Here is a 25,189-nt window from a genome sequence, read left to right on the forward strand (position 1 = left end):
CTCGCGAATTGAAGTCTGACCGGGTTTTTTGTTTGATTAATTGATTTCATACTACAACTTTTGTTGAAATGACTAAGCCTGATAATACGCGTATCAAGTAAAGCCTTGATTAAATAAAGTATTAATTTTGGCTAATTTGGTAAAACCCGAATTTTTGCTCTAGTAACCTTAGCTCCGAAACGATGAAAAATCCAATCCAAATTGGCTTAACTTAAGTTGATGCGTCTTCCTGTATACATAGCTGCTCTACCCTAGTCCAATGGCAAATGCGCTAAATGAGGACATCCTAATGTTCATAACCAAATATCACGCTCATTTATGATTGAATGGGCACCAGCTTTTGCATATTCATCAGATGGCCTTATTGGGCTATAATAGGTTATCAAATCTTAAGAAAAAATGACGGTATACAAAGACATTCTTCTCTTTGAATTAGTCAGTTTCAAAAACTAGTCTTTAAGAGCAATAATTAACTTTTTTTATGCTAGTAAACTATAGTTAACCATGTAGAAACAAAACGTACCGTAAAATAAGGTAAGATAGTTTTGACATCTCACTACTGTAAACCTTTTTGCTATATTGCGGCCTGGTGATCAAAAACTGCTTGTAATCATCAGTAAGGCTTGATGATGGCAATAATGACATGATATAGCAAATTTTTATTACTATACATCAAAAAATTGGGAGATGACTTTATTGTTCTAAATGGCCTTATTTGGCACACCCACCTAATCACCATCCACTCAATCAAACCACCTCATCATGGACACTTCGCGGTACCTCTTGCCTCTTCCTACGGCACTCCGGGGTGTCCCGACACCCAGTTTGAGAACCTCTGATTTACATAGTTCTCAGATAGACAAAGAGGTCCCCAAAACTGCATTCCGACGAGCCTCAACCTGTAAATCAGCCACTGCATTCCGCTATAGAGTCTTCATTTGAGCTCCAAATTATTGTGGGCCTAGGGCCTCCATTTTAGTTAGTCAGTTCCTGACTAATATGTTTCTTTTCTGTCTGTTAGATGAGCGTGAAAACGTGCAGAAGAAGACGTTCCAGAAATGGGTGAATTCGCACTTGGTGAGGGCCCATCTGCGGATCACTGATCTCTACGGGGACATGAGAGACGGCAAGATGCTGATGAAGCTGCTGGAAATACTGTCCGGAGAGAGATTGGTGAGGCATCTTTGCTGTTTTGTGTTCTAATTAGGATTTATCGTTTTTTCAGTATCATATATAAAGTCCATTCAAATGATATTCGGTTAGTGCGTCTAACTTCTCATTAAACGTAAAGGGACGCCACGTAACTGCGTGTATGGAGGCACCATCTATTGCTAGAGAGATTGACGCATGCACAACGTTTGATGTTTCACAGTGGCAGTGTGGTTTCATGCCGAAGAGAATGTGGTTACACAAGTTATCGTCCACTTCGGAAGATGTCCTTTTCTTTTTCTGTCCACAAGGGCCCACTGCTTGAAGAGCTCCTGGAACGGGTCACCATCATCATTGCCCAGCGTTATCAAGGCACTTTGCAGAGACTTAGACAAGTCATTAAGTCGAAACTGCCAGGCTTGTCCAAAAGTACACACGTTGGATCTCTAAGAGAAGCTACTTAAAACGAGCCATTCGTGGACAAGGATTCACAACGGTCAACGAAATGTGTGACTGGGTCCAGGTCTAGATCTGACAGCAGCCTACTAGCTTCTCCAAATATGGAACTGACCGACTGTTGTCGCAATAGAATAAGTGTGCGAACAGTTTTGGCGACTATTTTTGCCTTAATAAAATCGTCACCGTTGCTTTACCTTAGTGACCGGGTTTCATTTGAATGCCTCTTATGCATTATCTCTGAAGGGCGATTTTTTGTTCTTATGAGGGAACACCTTAACTTTCTTAATACGCCATCAGCCTTCCTAAGTAAAAATCATTAAAAAAAACGTTATTCCTCTTTTGGTGAAAAATAAATTAACAATTGACACTGTGCTTTATTTTTTTTCAACTAAAAAATGCGTCGAAGGTAGCACGACAATTGGGTATTAGTGAATCTTTCATACATACAATTAAAAGACAAGAAAAGGAAATCCGTAAAAATTCACCGAGTAATATCTTAGTAAAATGCAAAAATTTATGAAAATGGAAGCTGCTCTTGTATTGTGAATTAAAGAAACCAGGATGAAGAATGTTGCCAATGTCACAGATGGAAACTTTATATAAAAAAAAGAATAGTGAAGCAACTGTATTTAAAAATATATTAGAATAATGGTTTGACCATGTAGCATAAATCATTATCATCTTCACTTTTTTTAAGTTGCGAATATCATTACTGGATCTACTCTACAGTAGTACTATATTGCATTTGTTTTTCTTACTATGTAGTGTACATACCGTATACTGGTTTTTTTATGTCTTTTTTCCCATTGATCATTAATTTTGTGCATCGTAGCAGTATTTTATATTGAATGAGACAGTTTTTAAAAGAAATATAAGTATTCAGTTCTTTATGTGAGAAACAGTAATGTATAGTTAAGAAATGGTTTTTAACAGTTGATGCGGTGTTTACAAGTGTCTAAAATAATTGGGTACGTTTAATAAAAGTTTTTATGCATACCCTTTTCTACAACGCGAAATTTCGACTTACGCGAATATTCTTGGAACGCATCCCTCGCGTAAGTCGGGACTCGACTGTATCACAAGGTTCTCCGGCAATTGGTCTGAGTTCGAATCTCATACAGAAATTGATGATGTTGGCTGGTGCAGCACTTTTTGTGATAATGTTCTAGCGTTTCAGAATGCACTTTCAAAGAGAGATCTCGAACTGATGAATAGGAGAACTGAAAGAAGATAAACTGCAGTATTTCCAAAAGGTGAACAAAAAGACTTTCCTGGTTAGTGAGCAATAATGTTTTCGGAACATGAAGTAAACTTTAAAGAAAAATATTTTTTAATAAGCAGTTCCTATTTTTTTCCAGACAATTAACGTAAATTTTATGATAAAATTAAATGAATTGGCAATAGTTACTTGCTTCTATAATAATTTCCACAAATAAAACGAATTAAAAATTGGTTTGTTCACTCGTTAAACATGTTCAATGACTGGATTGTTGCATTTTTTGTCATTTAAATTCCCAAAAAGAACCTGTAAAAAAAACCATAAAAACCTCCCAGATTAAAAAAAAAGCACATATAAGTTAAATATTTTTAATACGAGTACTATACAGTCCAAATGAAACAGTTTTTAACACAATTATAAATTTCTGATAGTAAAATTTTGCGTGGAAAAATATTCATTTACTGGGCGAGGCAACTGTAGTTCGTGAAAGTGTTAGTTCTTAACTGTTCAGGTTCAGATTGAAAGTGTTTCTAGCATTGCTGATTATTCTGTTCTCTAAACAAATTGCACATGTTCCGAAGTGTGTCCTAAGGAATGTTCTAACATTGTTTCTTTTTGGGGGAAGCCTCGGCCGACGAGGGGCAAGATGCGCATCCACTGCCTGGAGAACGTGGACAAGGCGCTGCAGTTCCTGCGGGAGCAGAGGGTGCACCTCGAGAACCTGGGTTCACATGACGTGGTGGATGGGAACCCACGTCTCACCCTCGGACTCATCTGGACCATCATTCTCCGCTTCCAGGTAAATAATATCATCTTCGTTTATCTGCGAAAGATTCATCTCTGCTTATTATTGACTAGCGGTACCTGCACGGCTTTGTCCGTAGTAGAAAATTAAAAGGTCATTTGGTTCGCCTTTATATTTAAAAATAATGGATGATGAATTTCTTACCAATGTGCTGTCTTAATTTGCTCGTCTATGTTTTGGTAATTCGCTCGATAAAATGGGCTTAAAATTAGAATAGGAAAAGAACAAAATCGAATTTTCGAAAAATCGCTTCAAGGTGCTCCTTCCTATGCTACGAACCAATTTTGCCTAATTTCATGAAAATTGGCCAAATGGTCTAGCGCGTAAGAGACATTCAGAGATCTAGACAAACAGACTTTCAGCTTTATTATTAGTAAAGAAGACTGTGTTTGTAAAGGGTCTTTCATAAGAGCGGTTAGATGTTGAAATGGAATAAAACAAGTTGTGTGAGGTATTAACGAAATTCTTTTTTTGTTTAAAAGGCCCATGTATTCCATTTTGAACGGGATAGAACATCGTTGAACTATCTACCGTGACTTCTCACGCTGGCACGGATCCGAGTGGTCCAATTTCTAATGACTCTGCTGCATAGAACCGGCTGCATTTGAGCGATGACCTCCACTATGTTGACTTTTAGGGCACCGGTCAATTGCGGTTCATTTGTATAGACCAGTGACTTCAGAAAACAGCACAAGAAAAAGTACAGCTAGGTCAAATTGCATGATTTTTGTGGCCAATTCACGTCACCTCTGCGAGAGATAGAACCTGCATGATAAGATATTTACCTACATAAATGTTTGAATCAAAAATTTAAGTTAACAAGTATATTCTTTCTGAGCTGAAAGTGTACTCTAAAGTAAAAGCGAATTTTCAGTCATTGGCGTCCTTTTTCTTTTTTTGGAATTAAACAAAATAATTGAGGCTGTATGAAGCAAAGGAATGTAAGTGGCGAAATTAAAAAATTTTAGGATTCCAGTGCAAACAGTAGGTGAACTTCTCCTTTGTCTCGGGGCAAGAGATTGTACTAGTACCCCTGGTAGGTGCTGCTGTACAGCAGGATTTAGAAAAAAAATCAATGAAAGCCTACCTAGGAAGTTATCTTTAAAACCGTTTTACTCAAAACTAGAAAATGTCCTCTTACATCCCTTTGTTTTTCACTGCCTCGATTGTTATTTTCTAATTATACAGTAAAAAGTTCATTGACTTCTACTACAGGTTAAGTCATTTTATAAGTCATAACACTAATGTTCCGTCTCTGCCTGACCACAATTCAATATGATGCTCAAAAATCCTACATGATTCTTTTTTTTTAACTCATCAGATCCAAGACATCACTATCGAAGAGGTGGACAACCAGGAAACCAAGTCCGCCAAGGACGCCCTCCTGCTCTGGTGCCAGATGAAAACGGCCGGATATCCCAACGTCAATGTCCGCAACTTCACAACCAGCTGGAGGGATGGGCTGGCCTTCAACGCCCTCATACACAAGCACAGGTATGCAATTTTCCTGCCCCACCCCCTCTACAACCTTTATTCTTTGTATTGTACCAGTGAAAATCGACCTTAAGTCAAAATTCAAACTAAAAAGCAAATAATTCGTACAAAAAAATCAAACTTTAATGCTACTCTATCAAAATAAGGGCGATATTCAGGTTTGCGAGAAATGGCATTTAGAATCTCATTTATGGCTATTCACAATAGCCATTCGCATCTTGGAGCCTGCGAAGTATTGAGAGAAAAAAATTCCATCCTGCAATTTTTCTAATAGCCGCCCGAACCATGATGACTTTTGAAATAGTGTAGGAGGCGCCCCGATGGGAAGTCCCTTTTACAAAAAATTCCTTATTCGGCAAAATTTGTCTGATGATTCTTCAAAATAGTCATCCTTCGGAAAAACTTGGAGTTCCACTCGGCAAATTGAGAGCTTTCGTCCTTTCAAAAAGTTCGGGGCACCCCTTAATAGCGTTAAAACATCTGAAAAGCTTTTCCAAATGTAATCATATAAGATACATTTTTAATTTTTGAACTTGATCTTTTTTTTTTAACTTCTTTTTCTAAAAAAGGAAGTATTGTATTCACGAAAAAATTTTCACTCAAAATTCGGCCTTAATTTCCATTTTACTCACCCCCGAATTAATGTTGAGTTTTTTCTTCAACCCGACCATACGTGGATAAGTGCCTAAAAACGTATAAACACCCGAAATATCCATTTTGACATTCCCCGAGTTAAGTACAACGACTTTTCTCGTGACGTCCGTATGTACGTACGTATGTATGTGCGTATGTGCGGATGTATGTCGCATAACTCAAGAACGGTATGTCCTAGAAAGTTTAAATTCGGTACGTAGACTCCTAGTGGGATCTTGTTGTGCACCTCCCCTTTTGGTTGCATTCGGGTGTTTCTAAAGGGGTCTTGCCCCTTTTTTGGGGGGGGGGGGAATCATTGTTAATTTCGATGTATACTCAAGTGGTGTTATAATTTAGCGGACATTTGGCGATATATTGCCAGTCTTTTGGTCGCCAAGTTTTGTCGCCAAGTTGGCGACAAATTTGGCTATTTTTATTTAAAATCTGGTTTCAATTTGGCCACTGGTGGTGATATTTAGAGCGTACACTATTGAATCACATTTAAGTTGCCAATAATGGGAAAATGACATTAAAACTTGAGTAAAAGGAAGTCATGTGATGCACACATCAGCTCGTTCTCTATGTGTTCCAGGCCGGACCTGATCCAGTATGACAAGCTGTCCCGATCCAACGCCATCTACAACCTCAATCACGCTTTTACCGTGGCCGAGCAACGCCTCGGACTCATGAAACTTCTCGACGCCGAAGGTAAGAAACAGCTCCACAAATATTTTTTTTTACTTTTCAGTGTTCAATAACTGCATTTTTGTTGTTCAAAAAGACAGTAAGGACAGCTTATTGCTGTGACAAACGTAATCATTGAAAATCTCTTTTTGTTTGCTCTTCGCAGCGTAATTTAACACAGTCCAGCTTCTGTTAGAACAAAAATGATGTATGTTTCCCAATCATTAATTTCTTGAAAATACTACGATCTGCCTTTTTTCTGCCTGGTTGATAACATAATAATTTTCGGGGTCAATTCAAATGTTCTACTGATTATGAAATAACATAATAATTTCTAATCTAGTGTGTATTTTTCTAATATTATAATTATTCTACTGTATATATACATGTATTGCCTACAAAGTTACAGTCAACTATCTATAACTCGAAGTAACAAGGAGCCGCCTAAAACGTCGAGTTATTGGTAGTTCGACTCATGGGAAGTGTCCACAACAGTCTCAAAAGTTTAGGACCCTATAAAAGCTTCGAGATAAAGGAATATTCGAGTTGAGTTATCGAGATCCGACTGTATTTTATTTAGTTTTTAAACATTGTTATTTTTACGCAATTAAAACATCTTGTACAATATTTTTAACCTATTTACCTTTAGCTAAAAACGTGCTTTGTAAATATTATTCAAAAACGAGGGTGGGGATTGACCCTAGAAATTCTCCTCGGACGGTGAGAACTTCGAAAAACTTTTTCATATGCTTTGAAGTAGCAAAAGTGCAAAAATTTGATCTTTGGGATTCAAATGCATTTTCAATAAAGGTACACATTTTTCGCTTACACATTTTAGCCTGATTTTGCATTCTTTTGCTTTTGATTTTTATTCTGTTAGTGACTGAGATTGTCTCCGCTGTGACCACTTCCTAATTCGGGAACTATAAAAGATTTTCACATCAGAAAAAAAGTTCCTCGTAACTCCTAAACAAGGGTATACATTTTCTCTTTCTTTTTTTTTTCGTACCTCTCGACATAGCTGTATCATATTTATTTTCCGCACACTTTTATTACTTAACTGCTCTTTGATTCCGCTCCTTGCTCATGCGGACACTGCTTTAATTTGTCGTTGCTTCCTAAAGTATCTGATATTTTTTTTATTTTTTATTATTATTATTATACGGGTAGATATCTTCGTGGAGTATCCCGATGAGAAGTCCATCATCACCTACGTGGTCACCTTCTACCACTACTTCTCCAAGATGAAGCAGGAGACGGTACAGGGACGTCGAATCGGAAACGTGAGTACTTCAAACCAACATCAATGATGAAGTCAGTCTTCCATGTACTTGAATGTATGCATTTAGGGTCTTTGATTAGTCTCAAGCTGTGGCTATTGCCCGTTTGCCAGCTCCAGTGCGATGTCATTGAAAAAACTTTAACTTTACCATACTTTAAAATTAAATGTTTGACAATAAGGAATTTAATATTTAATTTTAAAATCCATAAGGATATTACTTCTTCAAAAAATAAGAATTTTCATGTAAAATTCGTTTTTTCCCCTAAAAGAATATTAACTGTAAAATTAATTGTTTTGTCTCAAACCATTGCAGATTTTGGGAATTTGCAGAGTTCAGGGTAGCGGATGTTATAAGTTCTAATGAATAGAGTCTTTATTAATATCGTAAAATAACACAAATAGCTTACTTGAGCTTTCATTTTGTTTCTAAAATTATGTGCCCATTTTTATAATGGACAAATAATAAATTTATTTTTCTAGAGCGATCGGAGTTCTCGCTGAAATATCGCTAAAATTTCTGAACGTATTGGTTTGACTTTTCCAAAGGACTGTTTTCCAAAGGATGTACAAAAACTTTGGATTGTTGATGTCTTAAGTCACTTAACCTATGTGCTCCAAAAAGCATCTTTACATCAGTTGAAATGCATTTAGGCTACTTAAAACTCTGATGCAGTTTTTTTTTGTATTTTGTATCTTGATATGAGAAGATTATCTTTTCATTGAGTGTAATCCGTGCAAGTAGCTAAATTTTACTACTACTATTTGCGTGGAAAATTTAGTTGCAACAGCTTTTTTTCCTTCTACAGGTTGTTGGACAAGCAATGCAGAACGAGAAGATGATCCGGGAGTACGAGACATTGACGTCAGATTTGCTCAAGTGGATTCGACAGACGATCTCTGCGTTGTCGGACCGCAAGTTCGCCAACTCGCTTTTCGGTGTACAGCAACAGCTGTCCGCTTTCAGTACCTACAGAACGGTGGAGAAGCCTCCAAAGTAAGAAAATATATCAACTTCTTAAGATTCGAACCAGGTTCATTTCTAATAAATCGAATGTGACCGTGGTCATTCTCTTTATTAAATGCAAGTGTTGAATTCAAGTTGCGGCCCCAAGCTGAGGCTAAGGCATGACACAAAACGTATAACGACCGCCCCACAACGATTTTTAAATACTGCAATAACTTTCCAGCAAAAAGTTATCGGTCAACGTAATTTGTTTTCATTTTATACACTCTATGGAATAATTACTTATTATCCCTGAATGTTGTTCAAAATTTATACTCCGAAAAATCCTTTTTGTATTGAAATGCGTGATATTTTGCACCATTTGTGCTAATAAAAGGTTGTTTTAGTTAAATATATCCATAGACAAACGGAACTTGGAAGTAGTTACACTTATAATCTAAAGCAGCAGTGATCCATAATCTATTTCTTTCCGTTCTGCCGCACACACACGACAATTATTTTATATGAGCACGAATATAAATATTAATCTATGTGCATTAGAAGCAAATCAGTATTTGGTAATATAGATAAATTCATCTGATAAAACCTCCTGTTCAAATCCAATCTAACTGCAGTTAAAATAATCATCCGGCTTTTCTCGGATGACTATTCATCCAGAAGCTCATACTTCTTTGCCTTGAAAAAGTGTTCCTTGTAACACCGAAACACGTGTTTGCAGTAATTTGCAATTTTTGTGCTTCAAAACGTTGGATAAATGATTATTTTGATTCGTTATCTAACTGCAGTTGTTTGCAAACAATTCAAAATAAGCAAACAGAGTGTATCTACGCAAAAAAAGTTTATATTACAGTTTGTCAAGTTTTATTGACTTATGTTACCGGGATATGTAACCAAGCTTCTTAAAAAGCTAAGTGAGCCACATGTGGCAACTGGGTAACTGGTTTGAGTATGTCTTATCTCAAGCATAACGTCAAGTGGGGTGGTTTTAGTCCCACATGGGGTGAGACACGTCATACGTACAGGTACCAATACAAAGATGTTGAACTTAGGTACGCGCAAAATGAAACAGAATGCAGCCCATTTCAACCTTCCATCTGTTTGTAAAAACAGCACCCTACCTGTTACAGTTATAGCCACAATCTTTTTAAAGTAATTCTGCCTTAGCCCTGGCTTAGGGCGGTAACTTACTACAAAACACCATGTTTTGCCATTAATCTTTTAGTTAAACCGCATCATTGCTTGCGTCACTCATCTGGTGTGCTAATTCTACATTAGCTACCAGTTGCTTAGCTCTCTTGGCTCCCTTACGAGGTTTTTCGCCTCCAGCTCATGTGATTCCTATTCCGGACTGATGAGTGTTAAAAGGCACGAAACTGCAGTCCTCGGATGGAATAACTGAGCTGGTGGTGTATTTTAAGTATTTCTGCCTTAGCTCTGGCTTAGGGCGGTAACTTACTACAAAACACAATCTATGTAGTATTATCTAACCTCTGCTGTCACAAAGTCACCCTATTCGACGGTAGACATTGTGTAATTTGCTGGACACGTACAGATTATTTACATCATTTGCCAAGCCTCTTTCGTTTCAAATTAATTCTGTTCAAAATATCAATATCAGAAATTCGCGGAACGCTTCGTATTTTTCCATCAACTGTTCTACAAGAATGCATCCTTGATGTCTAGGTTCGTTGAAAAAGGAAACTTGGAGGTTCTCCTCTTCACCATCCAGAGCCGACTGAGGACGAGTCACCAACGTATGTATTTTCCTCCAGACGGCAAGATGATCTCAGACATCAACAGGGCGTGGGACCAACTAGAGAAGGCCGAGCACGAAAGAGAACTTGCTCTCAGGGAGGAACTCATCAGGTTGGTATTCCCTGCATATTTAACCGTTTGTTTGTGTTTATCTCCTGCACAACCAGTATTTTCTCGTCATTTAAATGCCGTAGTTTGTCGTTCACTTGAAAACGGATCAAAAAGTTTGCTGCATTCTCGATTATCCTCGGTAGTTGACATTAGTTTTGACACGGAGAATCGGAGGGCGTGGATAGCTGAACCCCTGTGAATCGTAAATGCACTAAAAATGAGTAAAAATCTTGTCACTGTGGTCCATGGACATTAAATATGACATGGAACAACCTTAGAGCAGGAATGAAAATGGAGGGAGCAAGTCCAATCATTGGCTTAGCAAAAGCTGACCCAAAGACCCCAAGTCACGTGACTCAACAACGATGAATGGTTGGAACGTTTTGCGTGAAGCAGTCGAAAGAAACCTGATTTCTCCCAATGTTTGCTTTAAAATCTATCACTTGACTTGAAGTCTGGGTTTCATGAATGAAAGTTTTCACCCCCTCCATTTTATCTCTTCTCAATGGGAGCAGCCTGCCTTCTAAAAAGAAAGAATTTGGTTCATCACTATACTGTTCCTCAAGCACCCTTCAAAAGTACATTGAACTCCTGATCTTCAGGGCTAATTTATGTTCTTTTCCACATAGAAAATCATAAGACACAGGCAAGGGAACAATACTTTTGTAAACCGTAAATTAATCTTTATCTTTACTAATAATAAAGCTGAAAGTCTCTCTGTCTGTCAGGATCTCTGTGACGCACATAGCGCCTAGACTGTTCGGCCGATTTTCATGAAATTTGGCACAAAGTTAGTTTGTAGCATGGGGGTGTGCACCTTGAAGCGATTTTTCGAAAATTCGATGTGGTTCTTTTTCTATTCCAATTTTAAGAACAAAATTATCATAAGATGGACGAGTAAATTACGAAATTATCATAACGTGGAACTGCAACATGGGCACAAGCCAACTGGGGAGAAAATTCACCATACATTATTGGTAAATATACAGGCGAACCAAAAGACCTTTTGATTTTTCTACTACGGGCAAAGCCGTGCGGGTACCACTAGTAAAGAATAAGCAAACATCATTTTTTTCTCCTTATTACGAAGAGATTAAACTTGTTAACCACGGAATCATTTTCTATAAGGAAACAACGGCGAATCACTATACTGTTCCTTCTTTTACACTCCACAATAGCATCGAACTCTCGATTTAACACGCTGACTAATGTTCTTTTTGGCACGGAACATTGAAAAATATGACAATAGTTTCGTAAACCGTAAATAACTTAAAAATGAACAAGAATGTTCTGTGGAACATTGACCTTGGATTTCGACTCTCTTCAACTTTCTCGAAGGAGAGAATGATCAATTTCTCTACTATTCCTCGTGCCACCCCATATACCTCCAATTTGAAGGATCGATGCAAAACACGTCGTATAATTCCACCAAGAAATTATTGTCGCTTTTTGTGCAATTATTTACAAACTAGAAAATCGCCCGTCAAGGTACGGACGGGTGAAAATTGCTTCTACATTTGAACGAAGTCCTTGCCTGTTTGGTGATATTTTAATAGTTGAAATTGTAACCTTAACTCCAGTGGATTCACCCTAAATTCCAGTAGGTGGTGTTCATTGTTGACTTTTTTTTTCGTTTCTTCATTCCCCTGAAATGACACAGTCTTACCAGCAAAACTGATAAGTTGCCGGTTCGAGTTCAGCTTTTCCCTCCATGTTAAACATCACCGAAACATATTATCAAATTTTCATGCCGTGGAGCGAGTTTCATTGTTAAAACAAGCAGGTTACTCGATCATCGGCTATTATTTATATGAGGATTTCTCACAGTAATTAAAAGTTTTCACATTTGGGACCTTTAACACTAAGCTTAATTTCTAACGTAACTTGGGTAAGTAATATACACTGCTTGACAATTGCTGAGGAACAATTACGTTTTTTGGAATAGTTAAGAATAGAAAATGATTAAAGAAACAGAACGAAATATATAGTTAGTAGGGAGGATGTGCCTTTATTATAAGTACAAAATAATACAGATATTACTGCATCAATGAAGTAAAAACTTAAAAATAAAAAAATAATCGTACTTAATTGATTTTTATACAACCACAAAAAAAAAAAAAGATCTAGGTCAGAATGATGGAGACATGAGTACCTCAATATGATGTATGATTACCGGGGACACTGATGCACAATTTACATCTGTTTTGCATACTCCCCACTAATTATTGAGGAGTGCTTGGAGGATGTTTTCCCACTCCTCTCTCAATGCGGATTTGAGTTTTTGTACTGTTCTGGGAGGGACGGTTCTTTGCGCAACACGTTTGCCAAGAGCCTCTCAGGCAAGTTCAGTTGGATTTAAGTCGGAAAAGTAAGCAGGCCACTGCATACGGAGAATGTTTTCACTTTGTAGTGTGTCTGACACTTCAGTGCTCCAGCGTGGTCGTGTATCGTCGTCCGTAAAGAGAAAGTCTGGACCTACAGCCCCCTAAAAAGACGAACATGGTCCAGCATAACATATCTGCAATACATTTGCGACGTATCGTTTTCTTATTCAAAAATGTGAAGCGGTGTTCTGCCATTGTGCATGATGCCTGCTCACACCATGACGCCTGGGCCGTACCGGTCACGTTCGCAAACAAATTTTTGTGCATAACGTGTTCCACGCTCTCTCCACAGTAGTTGGTGACCAGAATCATCTGTCACACTGAAACGAGATTCGTCAGAGAACATCACTCTAGACCAATTTTGATGATCCCACCAACATGTTCCTTACACCAGCGTAATCTCTCTCGACGATGACGTGGTTGAACTTGGATGCATCATACGGGCTTCCTTGCATACAAACCGACATGATTTACACGCCGTGAGATGGTTCATGCAGAAACATTTGTACCGGTAGCGGTTGTTAGATTTGCAGCTATCTGTCCAAGAGTGAAATTTCTGTTCCTTTTTGCCACGAGGGCTGCATAGCTATCCTCCGAAGGTGTGGTGCTCCTACCACGACCCCCGACATGCTTTTGCAAAATTTCCACCTTCAGCGGCCGTCTTTAATCGGGAAAAGGCACTTTTTTATACACCCATTGCAGCAGCCACAGTGGTGACACTTTGATTTGCTTCCAGTCGTCCAACCGCTCATCCACGATCGTAGATACTCAAATAATGTCTTGCTGACATTTTACTCTTAAGTATTTCAAGAACCAAACAGAATTTCAGAGAAAAACCTTTTTTAACATCCGGCACTATTTTTGTTAAACACGAAACAGCGTGAATTTTCGTACGAATTTTGAGCGTATATGCACGCTCTTTTATACAGATAATGAGTCTTGGTCTACCACGCCATCTGAACTTGAATTTACTTCCATTGACCAGGCGGTTGAGATACAAATTTGCATAAATCACTTGTTCCTTAGCAATTGTCAAGCAGTGTATATTAAAGTAATACCTTAGTAAATATATTATTGCATTGTTTATAAGAAAAAAATGTATAAATAATGGCATTTGTCAATAGTGTTTAATTTTATATGAATATGCCTAAACTTAATTATTTTATAGAACGACTGTTCTTATGATTCGAAACAAAAAAAAAAGAAACTATTTTTTTTGGAAAAGTTTAATTACAAATTTGAACTTGGGCCGTGGTAGCCTGATCGGTAGGGCATTGGACTCGGGGCCGGAGGGGCTCGGGTTCGATCCCCGCTGGTCGAAGACCCACCGTCGTCATTAAAGGGGACTGGGCGACGTTAAATATGCTCGTGGTCTCAATGTCCTCCAAGTGAAACGATACCTCTGGGGGTGCTAGTACCAGGTAGCTATTAGCTCTTGGACTAGTTCTAAATTCTCATTAACTGTTCGATCCGGTGATGGTGCTGCCATCTATCGGTATATAAAAAATAATGGAGGCAAGGCACTAGTATGCAGTCCTCGACATAAATACAGTTGCAGTCAGTTGTGACTCTTGAATAGAAATAGAATAGAAATTTGAACTTCAAGATATTCATAGATTACAAATATGTAATTACAAAATATGCACATTTCGCAGCAACTTGGTTATAAAAGTATTCTATCACTTTTCATGTACTGTGTGTCGGTCCACCATGGTTCTATCTCATTCTATTCTCTTTTCCTTCTCAGGCAGGAGAAGTTGGAGCAGCTGGCTTCCCGCTTCGACCGCAAGTCGGGCATGCGCGAGGCGTGGCTCAGCGAGAACCAGCGCCTGGTCTCGCAGGACAACTTCGGCTTCGACCTGGCCTCGGTGCAGGCCGCGGCCAAGAAGCACGAGGCCATAGAGACCGACATCCGTGCCTACGAAGAGAGGGTGCAGGCCGTGGTGGCAGTGGCCCGTGCGCTAGAGGAGGAGAACTACCACGACGTGGCCAGGATTCAGAGCAGGTGGGTATCTTATTAATTCCGTTTTAAGGGGGGGGGGGGGGGTTGCAGTTTCAAAAAAGTGATTTTTTTCCCTTTGATTTCGTCTTGTAGTTAAACATTTCAAAAACATATTCTCAAGATTTCATGTCGTTTTGAGCAAAATTCTCAAAGTTATCAAGTATTTGCAGTTTCGCTCCTTCAAATGTAGCTCCGACAGCTGCCGAAGAATGCAGCTGTTCCGACAGCTGCGGACGCTCAGAATGTCAGTGCTGCTTGCTTCGGGTTAGATAAATATAATAAAAATAAATAATGAAAAAAGAAAAGGGTGAGGAAATGGAAGCTGCTACAGGGACTGTTTTCTACGGAGCTGGAATTGATGCCTTTTAGCTTCTAAAACTATAAACGCGTTTTTCTCAAAACCACTTTTTCAAAGTCGGTATCCCTCCCATTTTAAAACCAATTGACCGATTCATTTAAAATTTTGTACACACATTCTGCATATACCCCCCCCCCTCTACATTGAGTTTGAGTTTTTTGTTTTTTTAATGGGTTTTTTTTTAATAACAAAATAGCGGAGTTTTTCGAGAAAAATAGCAATTTTAACTTTAAATGGCCACCAAAAATTTTAAAGTCAAACAAAACAAGATCTGATAACGTAGGGGGGAGGATTAATTAATACTTTGCCTAAATCCAAATAGAATTTGACTTAAGATAAATGCCAGCTGAGCATACAGTGAACACCGCAAATCATCTTTCTCCAAAGGTGCTCTGGGAATAGCTCTGTCACCGGCTTGTCTGTGGATATTTTTTGATCAAAAATTAATGGAGTATTCTTAAAACCATACATAATAATTCCTAAAAGATTTTATAAAATTTAATAAAACCATTTTCTTAAAAAGAATTTGTAAAATAAGTGATTTTTTGACGCTGGAAAACTAACCTCCCCCCCCCCCCCCAATAGACAGAGTAATTGACTTCACAACTAAGAAACTTTCAATCAAGATTTAATATTATTCTGCTCCCCAAATAACTTTCGTAAGTTGTTAATTTAAAATGTTTTCCACTTGGCAATTTTAAGATAGCAAATCCCCAATAAAAGATGCCCTCAAGCATCCTCAATCAAGTTTCGAGTTTTTGTTGAATACTATCGCAACTGGATCACAGTCCCTTAACATTTTTTCTGTTTTATGGTTTGCATGACGGTGGCCATCATTGCTTGCAAATTTCGTTTAATAAATACACTTTGTTTCGGCTACATTACTTTTATGATGCTTGTAGGAGGGACAATGTTCTTCGTCTCTGGAACTACCTGTTGGAGCTGTTGAGAGCTCGTCGGACAAGATTGGAAGACTCCCTCTCCTTGCAGCAGACATTCCAGGAAATGATCTACATCTTAGACAACATGGAAGAAATCAAGGTAAATAACTTGCATGTGAAACAAAGCTGACACAAAGTTGTTTAAGGCAGTCACCCTTAAGATTATGAAACGGCATGTCATTCTAAAACTCAGTCAAAGAGATTGGTAAATGCCCAAAGATAGCCCTCCTATCAAACTGAGAAATGTTGAAGATAAATTCTATAGTTGAAGCACTAACAAGGTATGTTTTTGCCATTTTCTTGAAAAAAAAAGTTCTTTTAAGTAACAATGTACGCATTGCATATATTTCTTAACTAATATTTAGTATCTTTAATCACTTGAATTATTTTCCCACCAAGAACTGACCCTTCTAAAACATCTAAACAGGAATGAATAGTTTTTAGATTTATGCTTAAGAAAAATGTGGTGAGCGTTTGCTTAGTTCTTCACTGATCAGTAATTCTTTGAAACGCGGCAAGCCAACTTCAGTACATCACCAAATGGAAACCAAAGTTACTTTTCTGTTCGGAATATACTTTAAGAAATAAAATTTATCCGTGTAGGGAACCTGATACAATTTGAAATTAATCCTCTCAATGGATCTCAAATTTCAACCCTTCAAAAAAATTTTTTTAGTTGATTTTGACTAGGTTTTTAACTAGAAACTATGTAACCCCACTTTGTTTCATAAATGTTTAGAAATGGTTGTGAATGTGGTGACAACCGTTTTGAAACTTTAAAACTCTACGTGCGCTACTAAGAAAGCTAAACTAGTTCTGAGCCTGTGGGTTCATCTTAACCTTTTGACTACATTTGACTGTCTATTATTTTAATCTGTTCTCCAGATCCGACTGCTGACTGAAGATTCCGGCAAGCATCTAATGGGCGTAGTTGACCTGTTACAGAAACATAGTCTAGTGGAAGCCGACATCAATGTTCTTGGGGAGAACGTCAAAGCCATGGTTCAACACTTGCAGTCCTTCATCAGCAGCAACACTAGCACAGGTATGACTGACTATGTTTGGAAAACAGTTGTAAAATCCACCTTGATAAAATAAGCATTAAGTAGTGATAACAATTCTTACATTGCAAAAACGATTCAGAAACGTTCCTGGAAAATAATAGGCTAATGTGCCCAATTTCTGCCAGTAACATATCTTGCAAAATCCAGAAACGTTTTCCGCTAAAAATCAGTCCTTGAATCTTTCTGAAGAATTTGGAGATCTCGCCGGCTCAAGTCAGTCTTGAGCTCTTAAGGGAAATTTAGTAGGTTTAATAAAATTAATTTTAAGACGTTCTAGAGTTACTAAGAAACCTCCAGAACTATTAATGCAACCATGTTCTAAGCAGAAGCAATTTAGGACCAAGCATCTTCTTTGCCTACAATTCCTGTTCAGCTTAAGCTGCAGCTACCCAGAGACATATTCGCTCTTATTGGGAGCTTGGTCTACCTGGACGGGCCTTCGGCCTGTTATCGCACTAAAGACGATACACTAAATAAATACCCTAGGTTATTCTTTAAACTGGTAGGTAAAAATATTTTCCCCACCAGTAAGGACTCTGCATTCAATTCAGGAAACTTTTTTACACTGATACTTGGTTTCGGGGAAATAGGTGAAAACCCACGGAATCCGGCAAAGTTTCACGGAACTAATCAGTTTAGGTTTGGAAATTTTTTACATTGTAGTTTATAACTATCTTATCTTTTAAATGATCTAGGAAATAAATGAATTATTTAAATTTAATATCTGTTTTGGCTTGGGCGATTCTTTTTAATATAAAGTGGTCAAGAGAGGTTGAGCACTCTATATGATCAACAAGTCATTTAATCCACAGGTTCTGAATGAATTCTCGTTGCAGGTTACCAGCCATGTGACCCGCAGTACATCCAGGAGCGCGTTCGCCAGTTGGAGGCCGCCTTCTCAGAGCTAGTCCGTCTCGCGGAGGACAGACGCCTCCACTTGGTGGAGGCTCGGAAGCTGTGGCAATTCTTCCGAGACGTGGCAGAAGAAGAAGCCTGGCTCAAGGAGAGGGAAAGGCTGTTGTCCTCCGGGGACATCGGGCACGACCTCACCGCCATACACCATCTCATCGCCAAAAACAAGGTGGGTTGGTAGCCAGTCGCTATTTAATTATACGTACTGTCCTTTGACCCCGGGCCTCATTACTAAATAGGACAACTAGGATGGCTGAAATTGTTTTAGCCAATAGCTAAAATTGAAAAGTTTGGGTGACTACCCGGGGCCCATCGAAAGAGAGTTTGGCCTAGAGGACTCCCCGATGTTTTAATTGGACCCTGCCAGACCTGTGCCAAGCGTGATCGGCGCCGTTGTGCAAGTGTCTTTTGAGCGCCTTTATGCAGTAACCGTGAGGCAAAATATAGTTAACACCTGGGGTGAGGTTTTTTTAGACAAATGTAATATGGAAAAAATACGTTTGGCATATAATTTATCAAACGAAGAACAATCTGTAAATTTTTTATTTTGGAACACAGTGCACGTTTTTACTTCATATCTCGAAGTTATTTCGAGTAAGGGCGGATGTAAGGGATTGGCGATCGAAATTGACTTTTGAAATCTGACTTTTTCTCCGGGAAACCTTGCATTGAGCTGCTGTTGTTAAAAATGAGGTGGCCAGTTTCAGTTAATCTAAGCATTTTACCTCAACAATAAAATAAATCAAAATCTTGGAATTTGATTGAAATAATTATTGCTTAGTTTTGTCTAATAAGTACTTCAAAAAAAGGGGGGGGGGACGGCTATTGTGCAGTTTAAATTTCTAATATTTGATATAAAGTTACTGTCCAGAAAAAGCAAGGTATCTATTTCTGTACTTCGTATTGATCAATATTTAGTTTGTTTCTGAAGCAAATGTTTTGAAATGTAGAAAATTGTGACAAACCTACTACTTTACCGAGATTACGGGTTTTTTCAAGTATGCCTGTCTGAAAAAAACCGGGCGGGCTCTTTGGGGATGGGCCCGGTTTGACGAATCCTGCGTTTGATATGCTAATGCGTTTTTGGAAAAAGAAAATATATTAAATATCAAAGTTAACACCGAAATCGTAATATCTCTCAAATCTCTAACTGATAAATAATTATTTTAAGTTTTATGCCTGTCAAAACATGATAACAGAGTACTGAATAGATTTCTAAATTCAAGTTGAGGATATTCTCCTTTAAAATCTGAAACTAAAATCACATTTCCGGTGAAATCAAAAATTCTAAAATACGGAACCGTTACAACAGTATTGAATTCAATATCAATTGTTTTAATTCAAATAATTGAATTAATGGTGATAATGTCATCCGGGGTGGCAATTTGTAGTACACCCCACCCCCGCCTGAACGCTCAAAAAAAGAAAAAAAGTTTATGCAAACATGAAGGTCATACAATTGACAGAAATAAATTTCAATTTTTGTGGTAAATCGAAAATTTACATTAAAAGACCAGTAAAACTAACAACGCAGTCTATAAAATTGCCCCCGCAATACTGTAATCAATTTTCTTTAAAATTCGATAAGTTAAGCAATTTAAGATTTTTGGGGGGAAATTTATCAGAATTGCAATGTTTGTATTTTTTTTTTAAATAAACTCTGAATTTTACTTTGAATTTTATCCTCCCTCCCCAGAAAGGTGTAATCTGGAGTGGACCGCTCCCTCCTTCCCCTCCCGTAGTGACACTTCCGATTACATTATTTGTGGTATATCATTTAATTTGTTTGTTCTAAGACATTTAATTAAAGTAAAGCAAAGCAAAACCAGTGTCGTAACTTGTTTTGGTTGAAATATTTTTGGAAGCTTTAATAGATATCAAACCTTGCTTTAATTGGAAAAGTAATTTTTAGTGTTGAAAATATTATTTTTTTTTTCGAACTAAATCCTCACTACTCTACATAATTATTCAAATTTATTACATTCTCCATCACGAGTCGAGGATTGTATAAATAAACCGGTAAATGTGATAAATATTGAATAACTAATCACATTTAACAAGTTTATTGGTGATTGTGTATAATCAGCGGTAATTATATACAGTCCCCAATTTATCACATTTACCGGTGGTTCAAAAATACATGTAAAAAAGTTTCTCTTGGATAGCAGGACACCCCTCAATATTTTTAGCCTTGTCGATAGTAATACAGTAAAACCTCTCTTAACGGACACCCCTCCTATGCGGATAATTTTTAATTCCAGGGTTACAAGGCAAATAACATTATTAAACCCCTATCCTGCGGACAAAAAAAATTCGCCCCGGTTTGTGTCCGCATTAGAGGGGTTTTACTGTATACTGGAAGAATTTTAGCTTCCTATTTCAACTGAAAGAGGGTGCTTAACCTTTCCCCCCAAACTTCACAAATATGGGGTGGGGGATTAAAAAATACATTGAACTGAAAAAACAATGCTACATATTATAATATACACGAGTAATATGCATATACATTGCAATAAAATAATTATTTACAAAAAAAAAAAAAAAAACAGTTATGGAAATTAAAATGTTTCTAAATTTGTGACATTTCCTATGCTACGGCTAATGTTAAATTGAAGGGTCGTTGAGCACCCTCTTAAAATTGGAGTAAGCAGCTAAAACTTTTACAGCATAATGCTATCAGTAATTCTAAAAAAAATAGGGGGGGGGGGTTGGACTCTAGATGAAAAAAAGTTTTCTTGAACCACCCTAAGATACGTGCATTAAATTCATTATCTACTTTTTTTTTTCAGGCTTCCGAGGTTGAACTAAAGCATCGAGCGGACCAGATAGAAGCTGTTCTCCAGACAGGAGAGGAACTGGTGGCAGGTGGTCACTTCTCCTCGGACAGCATCGTGCAGAGGATCGGCGAGATAAGGAGCATGCTCGAGAGGCTTTCGCAGTTGCAGAGGCAGAGGATGAAGAGACTCACTGATGCTGTGGACTACCACCAGGTGGAGTGCACAATTCATTCCATTCTAATCTCTACGGGAGGATTTATATTAATTGGTCAGCAGAAGTGTCAGAGCAACCAATAGTGTACCGATTAGTAAATAGTGTTTTTAAATTTAGTTTCATTTAGTGACTATTTTTTTCTGTTTTAGTTCTTCACAGACGCAGATGATGTTGACACCTGGATGTTAGACACACTCCGTCTTGTATCCAGTGAAGACATTGGTAGGGATGAAGCCAACGTCCAATCGCTACTCAAGAAACATAAAGTAAGTCATTCAGAATTATTCCCTCCTCCACCAATTCCATTCTCGTTGCAGTTGGCGTTGGAAATCTTTTGATTAAACTCGTTAACATTTTTTTTGTGTTTGGAAGTGTTAAAAAGATTTTGTTTGAAACACATTTTTTAACATATAGCAGCAAGATAGGTTCTAAGCAATAATCTTCAATTTTATTACAACAATCTTTTACGTATGCGAATACAGCTCCCTGGTTTTGCCATCTGCTCGAAAATTTAGCTCCTTCATTTTAATAAATTGAAATAACTAGACCAGTCCAGTCATTTGCTCAAAACATGATGTAATCTTGGAAGTCGATTTACTAATCTAGTAATACATCTTTTAACATTTAACAATGTTATCTTTGTGAGAAATTTTAACTATACCTGTAGTTGGCGATAAAAAGACAACCGTTCACGCTTATTTCTGGTGTCACTCTTCGTGTGAAATAATGTATAACTCTACTGTTACTGTATTTTGATTCGATGTAAATTTTTATGTTTGGGGTATTTCTAAACAATGAATTTTTTTTGTTCTAGGATACAACAGACGAGTTGAAGGGTTTTGCCAATACTATCGACTCTTTACATCAACAGGCTGGTGCACTGGGGGATGAGGTATTTCCCCTTTAAAATTTTATACACGAAAGTCAAAGCTGCGCTTAGTCTATAAGTATAATTGCTTATGATAACTTTGAACCACTTTATATTTAGTAGTAACATTTTACTGCAAAGGAAATTGCAGAAGACCCGATGTCGCCTTCAGCTGTTTGGGTTATAATATCAATTTTCTACATTGCACAATAAGTTAAGCAACATTACTCACGGCTTATAGAAGTTGTTAAAATCTTTGGTTAAAGATTGCAACATTCCAAAATGTCACCAGCGTTTATGCGAATAGATTAGCTCCACATCAAAAAACTATTAGGGCCCGTTTACTTGGAACGTGCTTTGGATTTCAATGCTTGATTGTGAAATAGGAAGCGGTTTAACGCCCTTCATCAAGCGAAGTTCTATATCACTGCGTTGAAATCAACGCGCTTTGCATGGAACGCTTTCTCAGATCGCTGTGCATTTCGCTAACGCACGTTAGCTCTAATCATTCGTGCATTGAAATCGAACGTGTGTCAGTATGTGAACGGGCCCAAAAATTAGCCACGAAACTGTTGAAAACGCCGCAATCGGTAATTTTTAAGACTCCGTCACATACGAAGACTGTGCAACGATTTCGTCAAGCAAACTTTTAAATCAAGTCCCTGTCGTTGTTGCATGAGAGACAAGTTCTGACGTCAGTAATATTGATCGCTGTAATTCATGGGCGTCCATATAGGGGGACAAGTGGGGGCTTAACCCCCCCCCCCCCTTGTAAATGAAAACTTCCTTGCTTTTAGTACTTTTTTCTTTGCAACAATGCAAAAACATTTTTTCTCCAGCCATTAATGAATAAGTTATCTAAAATGTCAAATTTTAATAACTCTAATCTGTACTAAAATCGGTTTCCATGGGGAAAATATCCTGCTAAACCATGGAGAAAATATCTGACCCCCCCCCCCCCCTGAAATTTTGCATATGGGCGCCCATGCTGTATTTTGTGAGTTTGCCGTTTTAACCAAACTTTTAAAGGGAGAAGCTAAAAAGTTGAGTTTCATCGACATTCTTTAAGAGCATAGTACTAGGTGACCATAGTTAACAAGTTTTTTTGTAGAACCTAGGGAATAGATGTGAATTCCTTTGAGTGAACAATAAAAAAAAAATAGCTCGAAATTTCGCCGCTAGAGGACGTTTTAAATGAAGCTTACTTTATGAATGCACACTTACTATATATTTTCAATAGTTTCAAAATTTTCTTTCAGAAAAACATGTTCAATATGACGGTTTTATTCTCGACTACTTTCTGGAATAGTGAGACAGCATGTTCTATAGTTGAGTGCAGAGTGCTTAGAGAAATGCTATCGTTTAGATAAGATAAAGTTCTAGAACTATCCCGATTTACAAGATTTTTCAAATACCTCTAGCGCAAAAATTCACATCGATTGAAGTCATGGGATCTGGAATGCCACACATCACGACAGTGGTGGCTGATGACACGTTCTTCTGTGAAGTAATTTTTGAGGACTTAATTAACACGAAGATTGATGTGTGGATTGAGACTATATTTTATTCGTAGAAACAAATTCCCATCCCTTCATTCTGTTCTACACAAAATTTCGATAGTTTCTGAGCAATAGTTTCATCACTGGACAATTTTAAGGTAGTGTTACTTAATTATGGCCACTGTATCATTGAAAAAAACGCGAAGGTCATTCCGGCGAAAAACTACCAAGTTGATAGGTTTGTGTATTCTTTTCTAGCATTTTGTTCGCTGATTAACTATTTTCTTTCTCTTCAAAGGACCGCAGTGCTCCAGAGGTGCTAGATCGTTTATCCAGCATCGATCGCCGCTACAAGGAACTGCTAGAACTAGGCAAGCTCAGGAAGCAGAGATTGTTGGATGCCCTGTCCCTCTACAAACTTTTCAACGAAGCAGACGCCATTGAACAATGGATCGCAGAAAAGGTATTCCGAATTTAGCAGTCGGCATATATATATATATATATATATATATATATATATATATATATATATATATATATATATATATATATATATATATATATATATATATATACATGGTGGTTATAATTAAAGTTACCCTGTTTAGACCCCTCTAGTGACCGTTCTACGCATCGGATTTCTATGAAACTTGGAATATAGATTATGTAGACCATGGGGAGTAGGATTATGCAATAAAAAAATTAGTTGAAAAATCTACCACCATGGTAGAAAAGGGCGCATGAATCAAATAAGATGGAGACTGACACAAAATCGATTTCATTTACAGAATTTGTTCAATGTGCATTGCATCTGCGTCAATCACGTGTTCAAAACGTGTTTTAGCGTGAGCCACAGTTGCACGAAGGATTTCCCTATCAATAGCATAAACATGGTGCTTTACGCTGTCATTTGATTCAGGCACCGTCCGTATGCTTCCACCATAGACCCGATCTTTCAGGAAGCCCCACACCCAGAAGTAACACGGATTTAGGTTCGGCGATCGCGGGACCAAGCTATAGAAAATGCATAGAAATTGTCCTGTCATCACCGAAATGCATGCGAAGCAGTGCCTTTACTGGACGAGCAATGTGAGGGGGTGCACCATCTTGCATAAAGACAGTTGAGTCCAAACACGCTGGTTGTTGCAAAGCAGGAATGACTTGCTGCTCAAGAAGTGCTCAATATCGGGGACTTGTGACGGAACACATTTCAGGACCTAGGAGCGGGATCTCCTCAAAAAAATAGGGACCGAGGATGAAATCACCGGTGAAACCACACCATATGGTAAAATACACAACACCGGGATTTACAACATTACAATCGGGATGCAGTAACTGTTAATACACAACATTGTTGTTACCGGATGTTTTACATGTGTAGAGTGCCCCATATCGTCGATTTTTGAACTATATTTTTATTGCATAATCCCGCTCCCCATGGTTTATATAATATATATTCCAAGTTTCATCGGAATCCGATGCGTAGAACTGTCACTAGAGGGGTCTAAACAGGGTAACTTTAATTATAACCACCCTGTATATATATATATATATATATATATATATATATATATATATATATATATATATATATATATCCTTTTTTTTAAGTGTC

General features: G+C 37.8%; 1 protein-coding gene across 1 annotated transcript in view; it reads left to right on the top strand.

Annotated features, from left to right (window-relative positions):
• Positions 1 to 25,189, top strand: part of LOC129224679 (spectrin beta chain-like) — a 161,082-nt gene that overhangs the window by 11,016 nt on the left and 124,877 nt on the right. Inside the window, 15 exon segments of the mRNA XM_054859224.1 lie at positions 1,022 to 1,173; positions 3,453 to 3,626; positions 4,954 to 5,126; positions 6,352 to 6,467; positions 7,614 to 7,726; positions 8,532 to 8,719; positions 10,373 to 10,555; positions 14,687 to 14,944; positions 16,202 to 16,340; positions 17,126 to 17,285; positions 18,141 to 18,385; positions 21,006 to 21,206; positions 21,357 to 21,473; positions 22,022 to 22,099; positions 23,873 to 24,037. Coding sequence (XP_054715199.1) covers positions 1,022 to 1,173; positions 3,453 to 3,626; positions 4,954 to 5,126; positions 6,352 to 6,467; positions 7,614 to 7,726; positions 8,532 to 8,719; positions 10,373 to 10,555; positions 14,687 to 14,944; positions 16,202 to 16,340; positions 17,126 to 17,285; positions 18,141 to 18,385; positions 21,006 to 21,206; positions 21,357 to 21,473; positions 22,022 to 22,099; positions 23,873 to 24,037 — 2,462 coding nt within the window.

Source organism: Uloborus diversus, chromosome 6, assembly GCF_026930045.1.
Source record: "Uloborus diversus isolate 005 chromosome 6, Udiv.v.3.1, whole genome shotgun sequence".
NCBI lineage: Eukaryota > Metazoa > Arthropoda > Arachnida > Araneae > Uloboridae > Uloborus > Uloborus diversus.